We start from the raw sequence: 14,957 nt of genomic DNA on the forward strand, positions 1-14,957 counted from the left end.
CAATGAAGCACCATCTCCCCTCTTTCCGCAAAAGACAAAATACCCTACTTTAAATATATAATATAAAAATGGAAATGTTTAATGAAGGCAAACTATATTGAACTCAGAGACAGTTTGACAAAGATTACCGTTCGCCCATCTTGTTAACCCAAGTGGGTTGTAATACCAGAATAACTTCCCCCTTTCATATACAGTGCCGTCAAAAAGTACTGGCCCGACTTCAGATAAGGAAGTTATTTCCCTCCTAATTAACTCGATTGAACTTGTGGTCACAATGACACTGGGCAGAACTGGATCCAGGGCTGAGTAGCAAAGTGTAAAGCATGGCTTTACTAGGAAGAGTCTGGACAGCACCTGGGTGACGTTTTAGAAGTCGTCGGGTCTGGGAAACTGTCCTATGCACACAACACCGGGTGCCAAAATGGCCCTGTCACATGAGGCCATTCACCAAGTGCAGCTTCACGGGGTCATAGATCAGGACAATGATCCAAAACACACAAGTCTACATCAGAGTCGCTGAACCTGAAAATTTCAGTTTGAATTAGGAGCCCAAAGTCCAGAACTAAACTCCGTCCCGATGCGGCGGCAGGACCTGAAACAAGCAGCTATTTCTTAAAATCTCACAAATGCCACTAAAATCGAAGCAGTTCTGCAGACGAGTGGGCCAGGTCTCCTCCACAGTGTTGTGACTAATCAATAGTTATAGGATGCAATTTGTCACAGTTAATTTAAGAAGCTACTGGGTCTAGGAGGGAATTCCCTCCTCACAGGTCGAGTATGACCTTTAATAAATGAAAGACTATTCAATTTTTGTTATTTATTCACTCGGGGCTTTGCCCATTTTATTCCTAATGGTAGGTGCTGATTGAACATCAATAACATTCAGTGTCAATAATACAAAAATGTGCAGAAAATAAGAAATATCAAAATACCATTTCAAAGCACTATACATTCAATCTTGAATATGAATTTATCTAAAATATGATTATTTTACACGGTAATAACTATATATATGGTTATATATGGGAAAGGTTCACCCTTCCATCTTTTGAAAGCCTCTCATACAATACTGAGGTTTAGTCCTGATTTGGAATGGCTTGCATGTGTTTCTAGCAGAGCATGGAGTAAAAACTACACCTTAACACCGACACCGTGGACATGCATGTCCAGATCCCCAGCACTTTATCAGAGTTCCAGTCCAGTGTTGAGGTAACCCTTTTATTAACTTGAGGCACTGAAGCCAAGGTGTCAGTGCCAGAACTGATGTGGAGCCTGGATCCTACATACACATACATACTGCAGGATATTTAAAGGATGTTTCTTGTGATGCTGTCACCTGCCCTGGTTTCAGAAAGAAAACAAAGATTTTCTTTAACCTTACTTTGCCATTTTGCATACATTTGCTTTGGTTTTATTAATAATTCTAGAAGATAAACATTTTAAGTTATGTTAAGAAAATAAGTAAGCGAGCAATGGACAAACCCAAAGCTGCAACGTTTCTTATGGAAAACTGTTATTTGGATTAAGTAACACTATTATGGTCTATGAATTCCAATATAAATCCTTAAAACACATTACAAAGTAAAAATCAACCAAATATCTGGAGAAAATGCCAATTAAGAGCCAACCAAGAACAACCAACAGATCTTCAGTTACCGGTTGAAAAACAGGAGGACTTAAAAACATATAAAATAAGGCTGTAAAGAATACAGAAAATATATTACAACTGTTTTCCCAACTAAGTGTAAAAACACAAATCGTCATATTTATAAAATTACTTCTTGTCGAGTTGAAAAAGCAGATTTTCAGCAAACAAAAATAGACTGAAAAGCAGATCTTTTACCAGGTGGGCATTCCATCAATGGACCCCCCCCCCCCCCCCCTCAGTCTGCAGAGCCAGCTCGAGACTCTACTGCAGGAGACACAAAGCCTCCCATTACTCAGACGTAATTGAACATGGCGGCAGTTGTGGACTGTTATTCCAGTTAATTTAACTGCCGTGTACCATTAGTTAATTCGGATCCTCAATCCTACGGAAAACTGCAATAAAATTCTTCCCTCCGTTCCTCTGCACCTTTTTTCCTTCCTCTGTGCAGGTACCAAGTCTGCTTATGATGACATCCACAGCCTGACACCAGAAAGAAAGAAAGAAAGAACAACTTGGTTACGGCGTATCCAACACAAGTAAATTCAATTTCAATTTGATGGGATGTAGTTGTTCAAAATTCAAGTTATTATTCTGATCTTTATTCGGAATGCACATTAAAATAAGTTATATTTAAGCCAAAGTTATTGTTATTAGCATGATGACACTTGATATGGTAGCCATCCAGTATGGCATGATTACCAAAATGAAAATAAATCATTGAGATAAAATAAATAATCTAAAGCTGTTCCAACCTAATGGCGAAATGTAAATGCGTTTAATCCAACTCCACCTCAACAAAAACATTATTTGAGACGCAGTCATAAATTCATGAGAACTCCATACCAGCTCCTCGTCTGGTACACGAGCAAATAAAGGATGCTCAGTGAAATGCTTCACGATCCATAGGTGAACTTCCTCCACATCTGTGTTGGTGTAGACCAAGCCCTGAAATAGCCAAACAAACAGAAACCCTGTTTAATGGGAAAAAAGTTTACCTGCAGGAAACATACTGGAATTTCTCATGGCAAAGAAAAATGCCCATTATGAGGGGCAGAAAAAATGATTTTCAAGTTTCAGCGTCATTATGTACAAATAGCAAATAAAAAGAGCTGCCTTTACAAATCTCTGAACATGTTGACATTTTCCAAACAATCCAGTCCATATTAAGTGGCTTCAATGGTCAAGCAGGATTTTTTTTTTGTTGCAAAAATGGACCAAAATAACCGACAGACAGCACGGAGGTCAGTCACCTGTGTCGTTGCAGTTTACTTTGGAGCGTGCACAGATAGATCACTAGAATACGGATTCTTGGAAAATTCAGCAATGGCACAAAACTCCAAGGGAGTATAAGTTGGCTCAGTGATTGTGTTTTTTTAGTGAGGCCAGGATTAGGAATCTATGGAGGTGGCCATGATGGTGTGACAGGGCGTGTGCTAACTGGACAGGTTAATTCTAGAGTCTAAACTGCAGTAAAACTAAATTCTCTTGACAACCGCTCCACCCCCCTCAGCCATTCCCATAACTCCCAGCACGGCTTTGGCGTGGTGCCAGGGGTCAGCTTACAAGCGCAAATATAAAAAAAAAAAAAAAAAAAAAGAAGAAGAAGAAGGGGGGGAGGGGGGGGTCACACACAAGCCTTCCATTGTTCCCCATAATGTTCATCTGTACTACTTTCCACCTGGCGTAAAATCCAAGTGGCCCACTGCAGCACAGCTCCAACAGATAGGAGAGGGGATGGTGTGTACCGACGTGAACCACCTGCGGGGCCACGTCGGCTGCTGGTGGCAGCATTAAATTCTTTTTAAAAACAGCTTCAGGGAGATTTCAATTACACACAAACCCTATTATCTACATGACATACTAGCAGGAGCCGACCTGAAACACACTGCAAGAGGTGTAAGAACTCCTCGGTTCCGGCCTTACTCACCCCAGGTCTCAGCGTATAGGCGTACTCTGCCAGCAGGGTTGGACTTATAATTCTCCACTTATGCTTAGTCTTCTTAAAGTGAGGATCGGGAAAGAGAAAGAACATCTTGCTCAGCTGCAGGACAGGAACAAAAACAGACAGAAACAACAACAAGCATCATGTTTACGGCTCTACGCTTAACATATTTTCATTTCTTTCTGCGACTTCATTTACGTGCATGAAATTGAAATGGCTGGTTTGTACAGTAGGTAAACAATGCATGGAAGTCAGCATCGTAGTTTAGCCTGTGAAACTTTTTTTTTTTTCTTGCCGTTTAGTAATCTGGATGAATGGGAGATGTGGAATTTCCCCTTCTTGATTCCCCCCCCTCACTCCCATAAAGTTCCCTCTGTCTCGATCTTTGACAAAGTAGACAATTACAAGGGGAAGGTACCCCCTTATATTAGTCTGGCTGCTGCACTACATCCCATCCCAGCAGCGTTTTTCTTTTGTCAAAATAAATAATGTCGGGTAAAGACAGAAAAAAGCAGGGATAATCACAGGGGACTGCCGCGGCCCCGGGGGGTTGGTTTTATGCCTCGTTATTCATAAGAAGTGGAAAAATGTTTATCCCGGAAATAGGCACTGTTCTGTTTCGACACTTGCTTCGTGTATGTCAAGAGAGTTGCCTGCGAGAGATCTGCCTTCTTGAAAATGGTTTATCACAGTCTGCTCTGCAGAAACACCATTAAAGGGCTAACAAATTAGGAAAAATGACTTTGTGGATAAACAAAAACTCCCTTCATGTCCAAAAAACTGATGCCAAGTGGTTCAGGACTTTCAGGTTCAACTTTAGACGCACACTTTTGAGTGTGTGTTCTAAGCAACGAGCCTGGACTTGAGATTCTCCAGTACATACATCGGAAATATCTTTTATGAAAATCAATCATTTTTACAAACCAAGTTGTTTAGGACCTGAATAAAGCAGTCCATACAGCGTGCTGTTTAACCCAATTTCATGGTCTGCATTTCAGGATACACAGGGCATTTGAGGTAAAGATTTATCCAGGGTGCCCAAATTAACCCTGATACGGTAAGTCTGTGTGATCTAATGCCTGTTTCAACAAGTCAAAGATTACTATAGCTAATTGGAACGGATAAATGCCTGCATGGTTCTCCTTTCTCCTGATGGGATGTGACTCATACAATAACCCTATTGTTGCCCAAAATCCTGGATAAGGGATATATATCGGCCCAGACCTGTGAATTCTTAAAACCAAGGTCTCTATTTAAGATAAACTACTCACACTCAACAATATCATAGCAAATCAATTCAATGTTAACCGGGAACATATGTTATTGTTTCTATTCCCATGCCATTGATCTCGATATTTTTGATACGCGTCTTTGGTGGAGATTTACGCAGGTTAATTTAAAAAAGGTTCCGTGCACTCTTAGTGAAGGAATAGCATATATTATTTAATATTTTCAGAATTAATATTCATCTGAAAAAATTATCAGACTCTTTATGATTCTTAAAGAGTTCTCTTAAAATAAGAAGGAATAGGAGCCAACGTATACATTTTTATTTAGTTCAAATATATGTTTATTTTCTAATCCAATTTTACTTTAGGTGAATGAGAATACTGAAAAACATGTCTAACTTAAAAAAAATAAATAAATAAATAAATAAATAAATAAAACACTTCATGAAGAACTTGTGAAATCAGTGATCTGTGAATCATCATGTGACTTAACTTTGGCAAACCTTTTGGTTAAGGTAAAGTTTGTAGTTTCAAAATACTCCATGAAGTATGTGCCTATTGTAAAATGTAGGTTAGAAATTATTGATAAAGGGAGTATTTTTCATGGGCTTAAGGAAGCCTGCTGGCTAGAAAAGTAGGGCCTTTATTGATAACTAATGGCCTCCATTGTGCTACAGCCAGTGTGGTTATATACAGCATTTATTTATGTATGTATGTATTTATTTATTTATTTATGTCCATGGAACATTTCAACATGCTTCATTTTAGTCATAACGATGCCTTTGAGACAAAGTTGTTTTTTTTATCTCAATGTAAGTAAACAGTACAACAGTAGAAAACCCCCCCATCATAGCTAATGGTAACTAACTGTAAAACTGACTTGCAGTATGCACTTATATTGAAGTTTATATGCAAATGTTTACAATGAAAGTATATTAAAGTTTTAGACAAAAACTTCTAAATCACCTTAAGCTGGCTTTAACTGGCTTGACCGAGGTTTGAGCACTTCGGAACCCATTATGGTGGACTCCATTAGAGTCCAGACAATAAAGTTAATTGCTATAGGCCTAATCATGTGACTAGGCCTATACTAATACTTTAAAGATTTCGCTCACCAAGTGAGACGTTTAAGGACCTTGCCCTCCTCAGCCAAATTTTAATGCAAATAGAAGACTGAAACATATTATACAGACTTCAGCCTTTCATTCATTTTTGTTCAATGGGTTCATTACGTGATTCTCAAATGGGGGGGATTGTAAAAGAGTCATGCAACACTTTGGCCAACAAAAAAACAAAACACATTTTTAAAACATTGTAAAAATAACGAGGAAACTGGCAGTTTCAGAAGTCGATTCTATAGTGAGAACAAACAGCTGCTTTGCTGGGGAGAGATTTAAATCTACTTACACACACACACACACACACACACACAACATTGTGTACAATCCTTATAGAAGACCTCCAAATTTAACACCTTTCCGTTGCTCCTATTATCCTCCACTAAGCTTATTAAACGATATCAAGAAGCTTGCCAGTGCAGCACACAGATTTTGCGTTGTTCCTAAATGTAAATCCACTGACTTGCATGTTTCCAATTGAGGAAAACACTGTATCACAATGGACACAGTTCATTCAGGGCCAGAGCAGAGGGTTCAGAGCTTATGAAGCCGAATGTGTTGTAATGTTCTGTGTTGACTATTTTCAACTGGGAGGTTTTCCCAGCATACATAAATGCTACTAACGCTTTTAAAAACAAATTTTTAAATCTGATGGATGGAGCCGTGCCCTCAGCAGCATTGAAGTCCATGTCGTACTATCTCACATCACATACAGAACCACAAGGATCCTAATTCGGTTTTAGTAATCCACCCACAGTTACACGTTGGTTCACTCGAGGGTTCAAGGAGGGTCTGTCCGCGCCATTTCAAACAGTAGTAAATGCCTTTTTGCACTCCATTTTTGGTAAATGCCTAAAAATACATTTAATCTCGATATCATAGAAGTAATTTAAAATGGGGATTCCTTTCCAGACCCTTTTAGTTGGGGGAGCCCTAATTGCTCTAATTAAATGATTTTTTGCAAAGGCTTTTCCAGCTTTTGGAAGGGGGAGGTAGCAAGCCCTTGCTTACAGTAGGGGCCCCGCTGTTTAGGAGCCCCCCTTGGTAGGAGGCCCCTTGTTTATGCAGCTTTTGCTTTGAAAAATAAATATGGAAAGTGAATAAAAAATAGTTATGTCGTAAAAGACTAAAATTATTGCACTTAAATATTTGGATATCTATGCCACTATTCATGCTCTGAGTGACTTGAATGAGCTGTTGTCAAGTAACCATTAAACATTTACAGTATTCATAATAGTTATACTGTATAGCTTTAATAGATATCTAATGTATTCCCCCCCCCCCATCACAAACAACGCTACAGCCATTTCAAGTAACATTTTTACAGTAATCTTCCATGTTTATTGTGCCATTTTTATATTCATGCAGCACCTTTGAATTATTATTTTTTTTCCTAAATCACCTAGAGGCTATTGTTAATCCAAAATAACACCCCTTCCTGCCAATGGCCACTGTCCTGCTACTTGACAGTACGTACATGGAAAATTCAAATGAAAAGCACACCCTTTGAATGAAAGCAAGCATATTCTTCCATTCATTCTTCTACTCACCCAATATTCTTATTTTAACTTTTCAACCGTGTAGATTTAACATTCCAAGGTCAAGGTAATATCCCTGAGGGGCAATTTCTTTCACAAACATAGAATTAAATAATGTTATTCAAAAGGCAGCAAGGACAAATGAGTTCTTAAATCTATTGGTCCTATATTTTGGCCGTTTATATCCCTGAACTCCCTGAAGAAGGGGTTACGAGGGTCAGCAAGGATTGACTGGGCATTCTTTGTGGCTCAGCCGTGCACAGTCGGGAGAGGTCACTTAGACTTGTGGCCGCAATTTTATTGCAAAATCCAACAATTCCTTCTAACCTGTTCCTGTTTTTCAAGGTAAGTGACCAAACCCACAAATAAAAGAGAAGGTTAGAACAGATTCAACAAAACGCTCTCATAAAAGGCGGTGTCGACTTGTGAGCTTCCGATAAAAGCACATGCGTGGATGGGCCTACAACATCAGTATTTGGTTCAAAGGTTAACTTATCAAATATTGTCCCTAGATGCTTGTACTGTAAAACAACTTCAACAACCTGGCCATAAATAAAAGCAGGAAATATGGGGCTGGGGGAGGGGGGGGGGGCTTCTTAATAAAGTCGATTATCATTTCCTTTGTACCAGCCACTAAATTCATCCCTCACTGGACCATGGTTAGTTTCATCATGACTGAGCAGGGACACAATGACGGAGTTATCCACGGACTTGGTGATATGTCTGCCCTTGTTATGACAGACCCTCATTTGTATACAAAACAAATAAAAGCGGTAAGAGGAGATACCCCTGGGGAGGGGCGGACCCGTGGAAGATAGGTGGGCATCAGTTAAAACGACATTGACTTTCACCTTTTGAGACCTGTCAGTTAAAAAGCCAATCAGCCAACAAAGTAACCCAGGGTCAATGTTAAGAGTGCTGGTAAGTCCATCTGCTAAAATGTGAGGTGAAGCCAATAAAAACTAATCACACAACATCCTTTGCAGCATCCAGGTGATCCAGGACCATATTAAGTACGGTGCCTGTGGCATCCTCAACACCCCTGCCTGCCCCGTAAGCAAATTGCAGTTGGTCCAATTTTGTCTGAGTTGCACCCAAAAAAAAAGCTTTTTCAAAGCTTTTCATAACAAGAGAAGTGAAGTGACACAGGACTATCATGACTGAGTGATTTTGGTGCTTTGATTTTGGGCACAGGTACACTCACTGAATCCTTCCAGAGACAAGGAACCAAAATGAGATGAAGTGACCTTGTGAAGATGAAGGAAAATATGTCAGCGGTTCCGCACAGTTCTTAAGAAGTCGACCGTCAATATTATCTGGACCGGGACTCACTCTCTTTCACTCCCCTGAACAGTTTAAAAACCTCACCCCTATCAAAATGTATCTCATTCTGCTCTGGGCAAGCATTCCTATACAGAGCCAGTCTAAAATCACAAGTATTATAACGATTATAAAAAATGTTCAGGTCACCTTGGACCCGTTGCAGTTTACATACCAGCAGAACAGATCCATGGATGACGCGGTTTCCCAGGTACTGCACACCACGCTCACGCACCTGGATGGCCGGAAGGGGCCCTATGTGAGATTGCTGTTCATCGATTATAGTTCAGCTTTCGACACCATAGTCCCCACCAGACTGGCTGTCAAGCTGAAGGAGCTTGGACTGAATACTCCGCTGTGTGCCTGGATCCCCGACTTCCTCTCAGGCCGGCCCCAGGTGGTTAGGGTGGGGAAACACATGTCCAGTTCCCTCACCATGAACACAGGATCCACTCAGGGCTGCGTCCTCAGCCCCTACTGTACTCCTTGTACACACGTGACTGTGTGGCCAGGTCCAGCTCCATCGGCATCATCAAGTTTGCTGATGACAATGTTGTCGTGGGCCTGATCACCGACGGCCTACCGCAAGGAGGTGACTCCACCTGAACGTCAGCAAAACTAAGGAGCTGATTGTGGACTTTAGGCGTGGATCACAACCGAGGACGCACGCGCCCTTGGTGATTAATGGGACTTCTGTCGACAGGGTGAGCAGCTTCCAAGTACCTGGGAGTCCATATCACAGAGGATTTAACATGGACTTTACAAACAGACACTCTGGTGAGAAAGGCGAGGAAGCATCTTTACCACCTCAGGCAGCGGAGGAAATTCCGGGTCTCGTGAGGATCCTCAAGTCCTTCTACTGTGGAGCAGTGGAGAGCATCCTGACATCACTGCCTGGTTTGGGAACTGTACTGCTCAGGACAGGTGGGCCCTGCAGAGGGTGGTGCGTTCAGTTGAATGTACCACTGGACCTACCCTCCACTCCCTGCAGGACTTATACACCAGGAGGTGTAGTAGCAGAGCCCGCAGGATCATGAAGGATCCTCACCACCCCAACAACGGACTGTTCCAGCTGCTGCGGTCAGGCAAGCGCCTCCGCAGTCACACAGCGAGAACAGAGAGACTGAGTTTTTTCCCACAAGCCATAAGAACTGTCAATGATGACCTCACCAGGGGTCCTCACTGAGACACACACATAGGCTTCACTACCTTCTGTACTGTATGTAGCATACTGTACCACATACTGTTTCACTGTTCTGGGTTGTTCGATGTTACTGTATTTCTGCGCCGTACTGTTGTATACTGTGCTGTATATCTCACAAACACTACCTCACTTTATTCACATGCCACGTTAATGCACATATCTGTATATTTAAATTTAGTCATTTAGCAGACGCTTTTATCCAAAGCGACTTACAAGGGAGAATAACATTCAAGCTACATTGCGACAGAGACATTAGTGTAACAATAAATACTGCTAAGTAGTGCTAAGTAATTGTAGGTTAGGAGAGGAGGTACTCACTGAAGAGCTGGCTCTTCAAGTGCTTCTTAAAGACAGAGAGGGAGGTCCCTGCTCTGGTCATTTTTGGCAGCTCGTTCCACCAACGTGGAACTACAAATGAGAAGAGCCTGGATTGCCGTGGCTGTATGGCCGGCAGAGCCAGGCGACGCTCATTTGACGAGCGCAGCATCCGGGGGGCAACATGTGCTCTTACAAGAGCATTTAAGTAGGCGGGAGCATTCCCAGCAATCACTCTGTAGGCCAGCATAAGAGACTTGAACTTGATGCGAGCGGCTACAGGTAACCAGTGGAGCTCGATGAGCAGCGGAGTGACACGTGCCCTCTTTGGCTGGTTGAACACCAGTCGCGCCGCCTTATATACATAAATAGCCTATCCCATATACATAAGTCTATCCCATATACATAAGCCTATTCCCTTTATCCATTCTGTACCCCCACCCTGCATTACCCTTGAGTTCTTATTTTATTCTATTCTATATATTTTTATTTTATTCTATAGTATTCGACTTACTGCATTACGTTTTAGGAATCAGTTAGTTGGTCAAGTCGAAATTCGTAGGGAGCTACTGTGTTTATGTCTAGGACATATTGTGTGTAATTACCGGGTGCGTTGCATTGACATTTCACTGCATATATGTATGAAAGTATGTATATGCATGTGACGAATAAACCTCTTGAATCTTGAATCATTAGCTACGTCATTAAGTGCTTCAGTAGAATTACAACCGCCCCCCATCTGAGTAACTCCACCCACTGCTGGAAGACCACCGGACCTGATAGCATCAAAGCTAAGAGCCGAGCAAGGGAAGTGCTCTGTTTTTGGTTGCAGAAACCAGCACAAATATTTTGAACGAAAGAGGAATTAATACCAACTGTAGACGAGGGAAGTGTAAGTTTTTGTCACACGATCTGGTCTGAAACAGCCCGTTTTGGAACAGGATGGTACAGAGGCGTGTTAGAATAGCTCAAATGCATAATCTGAGTGGTATTTTCAGTAAAACATTTCAAAAATATGTTTTGGGGAGGTTCGATATTGCTATTAACTTGTTGAAAAGGAGCATAATAGGTTCCCTTTAAGTCAATGTATGTAACGGTATTGTTACAAAAAACTGAAGACTGTTGCTCTCCTAAAAAGCCAGTGTGTTTGAAATTATTTAGAATACATTTCTAAATAATGCCTCTAAATTTTGATTGAGCTGCTATCAATATTTAATAATTGCCTGAAGGCAAGTGAAGTGATAATAGAGTAGTTTATAACAATAAGAACAATTATAACAATAAGTTCATAAGACATTAATCTACTTTTATCAACGGAATCCAGTCTGTTGTAAAGCAAACCAACCTGTCCTTTAGCAAAGAAGTTGGGCAAGTATTTCATGGCGTTACTGCGGAGGCAGGCGATGTTCTGGTAACTTCCTGCTTGTGAGGAGCGCAGTGAGCGAATGCGGTCCTGTACGTAGTCCGACACCTTCACACGGATTTCCAGCCCCAAGATCAGCTTGTCTGGGAAAAGTGGAGATAACTCCACTAAGAGAAGATGGAATGAGTCAATAAATACAATTAATTTGGTTATTTCAGCACACCACAAATTGGAATTGTTGCTATACTTACCCAAAAGGCCCCCATAGCCACAACCAATGTCTGCAAACTCCACTTGAGCCGTCCCTTTATCCAACTGGTCACCAGTGAAGAAATCTGGATAAAGTTCAGACCAATCCATGTCTTTTGGACAGACCGGACTGAGGGGAACATGAGAAAGAAATTGTGAACGGTGGCACGGCCTCCCAGCTTTTATTACTGTGATATAAGAAATGGCTGTAACGAATGGAAGTCATTCGTATAGAGGTTTCTTTCAGGTGGCACTTGTAAGCTACTAAAACACAAGACGGTTGCACAAAGATGAGAGTGATATCAGCGAACAGAACATAAATTGATTAAATATCCCCTGCCAGAATAACAAAATATTTTTATAATTCATCGCTATTCATTCAGAGTAAACAATGCCCATGATTCAGACCCAGGTTCAGCAAGACGGGAAGAGAGTCACAGCACACACCATTTAAAGGAGGAGTAGTTTAATAAGAATTACGAAGGCTATTACACAAATAACACACCTAATGAACCTATCATAATTTAGACACAGGACAATCGTCACTTGGATCTTTTTTTTTTCCGAACTTGTGATACTTGTGAACTCGTTAGTTTCCCTTGTGGCAAACTGAAATGTTTGCGAACTGTAGCCTATGAGGGTTTTGCCATTGTAGCAGTTCCGCCTGCAGCACGGATACTTCGTGCTGCCGGTGCCCCAGGCTGCTTCTACTGTAGTGTTGGGTCATTCTTGAACGATTCTTCTGAATGGCTCAAAATACTTTTTTCTTATTACAAGTTACAGTTTTATGTTGTTGTTTGTTTAAGTTGCCGTCTCCTCTGTTGTTTTATTCCCAATCACACTGGAACCATGACACGACCCTTTGTTTGTGACGTCGAATGTGACGCACCAGAAAAGAAAATGGCATTTCTTCTGGCAATGGGAAAGGTGTCAATTGCCTATTTTTAGAGAGTTTTAGTGTGAAAACAGTATTAGAGAATTGGAGGGGAGGTTTTTTATTTCTCCTCCAGACAGGGGTGCACTGTGCATGCACATCAGAAACGGGGTGCCCGCGATCGGCACACCACAACGGTCACAGTCTGTTTTTATTTTACGTCTTCTTATGGAATGAAACAAGTCCGCCTCTCCCTTTTCCACCAACCTGAGCTGTCGCTCTAATGTACTCATTCTTAATCCTCTCCATCCTTGTCACTCCCCATGAAAATCTCAACGTCCTCAACGCTGCCACCTCCAGTTCAGCCACCTGCCTTTTTGTCAGTGGCACCGCCTCTAAACCGTACAACATGGCTGGTCTCACTACCGTCCTGTACACCTTCCCCTTCACTCTTGCTGTCACAGACCCTTCTGTCACAGATCACTCCGGACACTCTTCTCCATCCACTCCACCCTGCCTGTACTCTCTTCTTCACCTCTCTCCCACACTCTCCGCCGCTTTGGATGGTCGACCCCAAGTGCTTGAACTCATCCGCCTTCTCCACCTCCACTCCTTGCATTCTCAGCTTTTCACCGCCCTCCCTCCCATTCAGGCACATGTATTGTGTCTTACTCCTGCTGACTTTCATTCCTCTTCTTTCTAATGCTGCCTCCACTTCTCCAGGCTCTCCTCAACCTGCTCCCTACTCTCGCTACAGATCACAATGTCATCCGCGAACATCATAGTCCACGGAGACTCCTGCCTGACTTCATCTGTTAACCTGTCCATCACCATTACAAACAAGAAAGGGCTCAGAGCTGATCCTTGATGCAAACCCACCTCCACTTTGAATGCCTTCGTCACGCCTACTGCACACCTTACTACTGTCTGACTGCCCTCATACATATCATGTACCACTCTTACGTACTTCTCTGCCACCCCCGACTTCCTCATGCAATACCACACTTCCTCTCTCGGCACCCTAACATAGGCTTTCTCTAAATCCACAAAGACGCAGTGCAACTCCCTCTGGCCTTCCCTATACTTTTCCCATCAGCATTCTTAAAGCAAACCTTGCATCTGTAGTACTCTTTCCTGGCATGAAACAATACTGCTGCTCGCTGATCCCCAACTCTCCTCTTAACCTAGCCTCCACTACCCTTTCCCATAGCTTCATGCTGATCAACTTTATTCCCCTGTAGTTACTACAGCTCTGTACATCTCCCTTATTCTTGAAGATGGGTACCAGTACAATACTAAATGGTAGATACTAAATCGCAATATTGGTCCTGGAAAAAAAAAAAAAGGAAATCGCAATTAGTTCATTCGATTTTGTATTTTCATTTTGTTCGATCATTTTAATCATTCAGCTCTCGCGGGGATGCATGTCTCCCCATTGCTATGGGGCTAAATTGAGTAAAAACTGGATGTTTTTGTGTAAATACTTTACTTGTATATAATAAATCCATCACTTCTGTAATGAGGAGACCGCATTTGCCACATTACATTACGTTCTATGTGCATGAAAAACGTCAACAATTCAAATTGCCAAATTCCAAACTTTGCACAGCCGCCAAAGCCTATCATTAACCATCTGTAAACAAACACTTCATAAAGCCATATTGGGTAAATTCCCCTTATATCTGCATAGTCTCCTGTCACTGACTACCAGCCTTCATACATTTACCACCTGGTCATGAGAAAACCTAAATTAACTTGTCTCCTTGGACGAGTTTGAAGTCAATCTACAAACTGCGTTACTGAAGGGTGCAATTGTTTTTGGTGAAGTGGATTATTGTACACCTGCTGTCTGTTTCCTGTCTATTTTTAATAATATTTGTTTTATTATTGTGTAACATACACACACACACACACACACACACACACACACACACACACACACACACACACACACACACACACACACACACACACACACACACACACACACACACACACACACACACACACACAAGTTACTCACTACTCAAACGTGTGGTCCGCCATTGGGTTTGAATGGGCTCGCTGTCTATAATAGCGTTTCTGCGGCATGGACGAACTCATCTTGGACAATGAAGTCTTAAATTCTTAAAGTCTTAAATTAGTTGAAACACCGAA

At 41.7% G+C, this 14,957-nt stretch overlaps 1 protein-coding gene across 1 annotated transcript; it reads right to left on the bottom strand.

The window, feature by feature from the left end:
• Positions 1 to 1,957: 1,957 nt before the first annotated feature.
• On the bottom strand, positions 1,958 to 14,957 carry mettl1 (methyltransferase 1, tRNA methylguanosine). The gene is made up of 6 exons (XM_080000829.1): positions 14,824 to 14,957; positions 11,929 to 12,056; positions 11,660 to 11,844; positions 3,576 to 3,689; positions 2,492 to 2,593; positions 1,958 to 2,128 (listed from the first exon to the last, which is right to left on the bottom strand). Exons 1-6 carry the CDS (start codon positions 14,901 to 14,903, stop codon positions 2,012 to 2,014), a joined length of 726 nt encoding a protein of 241 aa, XP_079856955.1. The 5' UTR covers positions 14,904 to 14,957; the 3' UTR covers positions 1,958 to 2,011.

The sequence above is a fragment of the Zeus faber genome (assembly GCF_960531495.2).
Source record: "Zeus faber genome assembly, chromosome: 5".
In the NCBI taxonomy this organism is placed as follows: Eukaryota; Metazoa; Chordata; class Actinopteri; order Zeiformes; family Zeidae; genus Zeus; species Zeus faber.

Bases quoted from the DNA above. Each gene is read 5' to 3' on its own strand.
- mettl1 (XM_080000829.1), bottom strand. From the start codon at position 14,903: ATGAGTTCGTCCATGCCGCAGAAACGCTATTATAGACAGCGAGCCCAT. The intron at 12,057-14,823 runs GTGAGTAACTTG...TGTTCCCCTCAG, and splicing joins GCGGACCACACGTTTGAGTA to TCCGGTCTGTCCAAAAGACA. The intron at 3,690-11,659 runs GTTGGTTTGCTT...CCTGTCCTGCAG, and splicing joins ACTTCTTTGCTAAAGGACAG to CTGAGCAAGATGTTCTTTCT.